This window comes from Pinus tabuliformis, chromosome J, assembly GCF_031772625.1.
Source record: "Pinus tabuliformis cultivar Carrire ecotype Pingquan chromosome J, CPIR1, whole genome shotgun sequence".
NCBI lineage: Eukaryota > Viridiplantae > Streptophyta > Pinopsida > Pinales > Pinaceae > Pinus > Pinus tabuliformis.
Genome location: NC_142295.1, coordinates 585987998 through 585991083, shown reverse-complemented (window position 1 = coordinate 585991083; position 3086 = coordinate 585987998). Strand labels below are relative to the sequence as shown.

General features: G+C 51.9%; 1 protein-coding gene across 1 annotated transcript; it reads left to right on the top strand.

Moving 5' to 3' along the window:
• Positions 1-1463: 1463 nt before the first annotated feature.
• On the top strand, positions 1464-2882 carry LOC149228342 (uncharacterized). Its single transcript, XM_089380744.1, has 2 exons — positions 1464-2075; positions 2253-2882. The coding sequence occupies exons 1-2, from the start codon at positions 1464-1466 to the stop codon at positions 2880-2882; spliced, it is 1242 nt and encodes a 413-aa protein (XP_089236870.1).
• The last annotated feature ends 204 nt before the right edge of the window (positions 2883-3086 follow it).

The window sequence follows — 3086 nt, the reverse complement described above, 5'->3', positions numbered from 1 at the left end:
ATCCCCCCCCCGGTTCGATCCCAAACCCTCCCCTCCCTATTTCCCCCCCGGCGGGCTCCAGGGCACCTGAGATCCCGGGCCGCATGTCCTCCCGCCCCTCAAAGAAACAGCACTGCTTCAAATCCAGAGCCGAGGACGTCTTCCTAAGGCTTGAAGAAGACATTCAGTGGGGGGACGCTATGGATTTGGCGGACCGAGTCCTAGTAGGCCGTATTCGGGGCAGGCATATCACAGCGGCAAAACTGAAGCAATGGGCCACGGATATTTGGGGCCAATATCTGGTGGAAATCCCCTCCGTCCAGACTTTCGTGCGAGGATGGTTTGCACTACGGTTTGCAAGGGCGGACCACACGAGCTGGGTACTTTCATCATTTTGGCATTTTGAAAAAGCTCCGGTCCTCCTCAAGCGATGGACGCCCCTCTTCGACCCGGAGACGGAACAGCTGGGGATCGGACCAGTCTAGGTCAGACTACCGGGCCTGCCCCTACAGTATTGGTCTGAAGACATCTTCAGGAGAATTGGGAACTCTCTAGGCACATTCATGGAATCTGACAAATCCTACATCTCGACGGGCTCGATGGCTTATGCAAGGATCCTCGTGCATATGGATACCAGGGGGGGTTTGCCGAAAAATATCACCATACAATGGAAATCCTCCTCAAGGAAGCAGAAGCTCGACTATGAGGGAATCCCATATCGCTGCAGAAGGTGCCATCAGGTGGGCCACCTCTTCAATGACTGCCCCCTCCTCCAGAAAACCCAGCAGGCAGCCACAGGCCAGGACCTGCCCACTTCAGAAGGTCTACCTGACCCTCCAGCAGCGGTGGCACCTAGGATGGAGCATAACATTACCTCTAACACGGTGGAAGTGCCTCCAGCACCTCGTCGCAAGAAGCAAGCTTCGAACCCGTCCAGGCCTCCTTCTCCTCCACTGACGCGTTCAAAGGCTGCAAAAGGAGCTGTTTTCTCATCGGGTACGTCTTTTCCTTCGTCTGTCTCTGCTTCTCTTCTTGCTTCATTGAGTTTATCATCCCCTGGCATGCCCCCCCCCGATCAGGATTCCCCCTCCCTCTTCCCCGTCTGCCCTCGACCTGGTAAAGGTCGCCCATCCGCCCCCTCCCCCTCCCCGCTCACTATATTTGTCTTGCCCCATCCCGAAGCCATCGGGCTTACCCACCTCCTCCTCCCTCCCCTCTTTCCCCCCCCCCCCCTCATTTCCATCGCCCTCCCCTTCGGTAAACTCTTCGCCAAGGTACTCCACCCGCTCGACCTCCAAGCAGAAAGAGGCGGACACCATTGGGCTGTCGGTGGAGTCCCTTATCCTCTCGCCCAAGCAAGGGCGCGGCCGACCAACCTCGCTCTCTAAAGCGCAGAAACAAGCGGGGGATGATGTCCTCCAAGGCAGACAGCATACTCTTGATAGGGTTCTTAGAGCACAGGACACCCTCCCACACCCCCCTCCATGAAAATTCTATCCTTCAATTGCAGAGGGCTGGCCAACCCTGAGAAAAAATTGGCCCTGAAGCGTCTCTTATTTTCGGACCCGGTGGACATCATCTTCTTACAAGAAACCCTATGCAAAGCAGACTCTGTCACCTCCACTCTAGATTCCTGGTTGCCAGGGTGGACCTTTTCCGCCATTGATGTATCTGGCCGATCAGGGGGCATTGCTATTGGCTTTAAGAACTGTTCCATAAAACTAAAGAATATCTGGGGTGGAGGGGGTTTTTTGGGTGCGGACATATACTCAAAAGACCTGGAGGAGAATCTAAGAATCATCAATGTCTATGGACCCTGTCTTAACAGGGAGATCTTTTGGCAGAAGCTCTTCAGCACCCCACTATTCCAAGCCGGGAACACTATTTTGGGAGGAGACTTGAATTTCTCTATGGGTTTCTCTGAATCATGGGGACACATGGCACAAATCGATCCCCTCTCTGATTTCTTCGAGCAGCTGCTCGAGGATCACCATTGGATCGATATCCCATCGGCCAAAATTCAGCACACATGGAAGAACAACCGAACTGGGGATCAAAGCCTTGCTAGGAGGCTGGACCGCTTTATCATCAAGGAGGTGCTCCACAGCAATCACCCCAGATCTAGGCAATGGGTTGGAAGTGGTGGGATCTCGGACCATAGACCAATATATCTGGAAATAGGAGGAAGACAACAGATTCCCAAGGCCCCCTTCAAGTTCAATTCCACTTGGCTCCGGGACCCCTCATATATTAAATTAATAACATACTTCTAGAAAGCACATCCGATCCCTGAGGATGCAGACCCAGCCACAGGCTTTGTAAGGAACCTCTCTGAAATCAAAGTGCTTTCAAGAGAATGGGCCAAAAGTAAGAGACAACGGGATGATCAAACGATATCTCTTGTTGAACAAGCTATTGCGGTTCTTGAATCCCAATCAGAAGGAACCTTCATCTCCCCTGATCAGAAAATCATGTATGAAGGCCTCATCAATCGGAGAACACAAGTCCTCAGAGATCGCGAGGATAGCTGGAGACTAAGAAGCAGAGCCATTTGGCTCAAGGAAGGGGATGAGAATACAAATTTTTTCCATCGCTTTGCAAATGGTCGGAAAGTGATCAATACCATCTGGGAGCTGCAAGACGGTCAAGGAAAACAGGCCAGCAAATCCGAAGAACTTGCCTATCTAGCCTCTTCACATTTCAGGAACATATACAAGGCCCCGAGAGAAGCAAGTCTATTAGAAATTATGAGAGTGGCAGAACTCTTCCCCAGATTTGTGGATGATGAGGATGCAGAGGAGCTTACAAACGATATACTTTGGAAGAGCTGGAAGCTACCATCAGGGGTTTCCAAAAGGACAAGAGCCCGGGACCAGACGGCTGGACCATCGAATTCTACCTAGCTTTTTTCGAGCTGCTGGGCCAGGACATCCTTAAGGTAATCAATCATTGCAGCCTCACAGGAATAGTCCCCTCAGCCATCAAAGCCACATTCATTGCCCTCATCCCAAAATCCGATAAGCCGGAATCCTTTAATGATTTTCGGCCTATCTCGCTCTGCAACTGCCTCTACAAGATCTTGGCCAAAATCCTTGCTAACAGGCTCA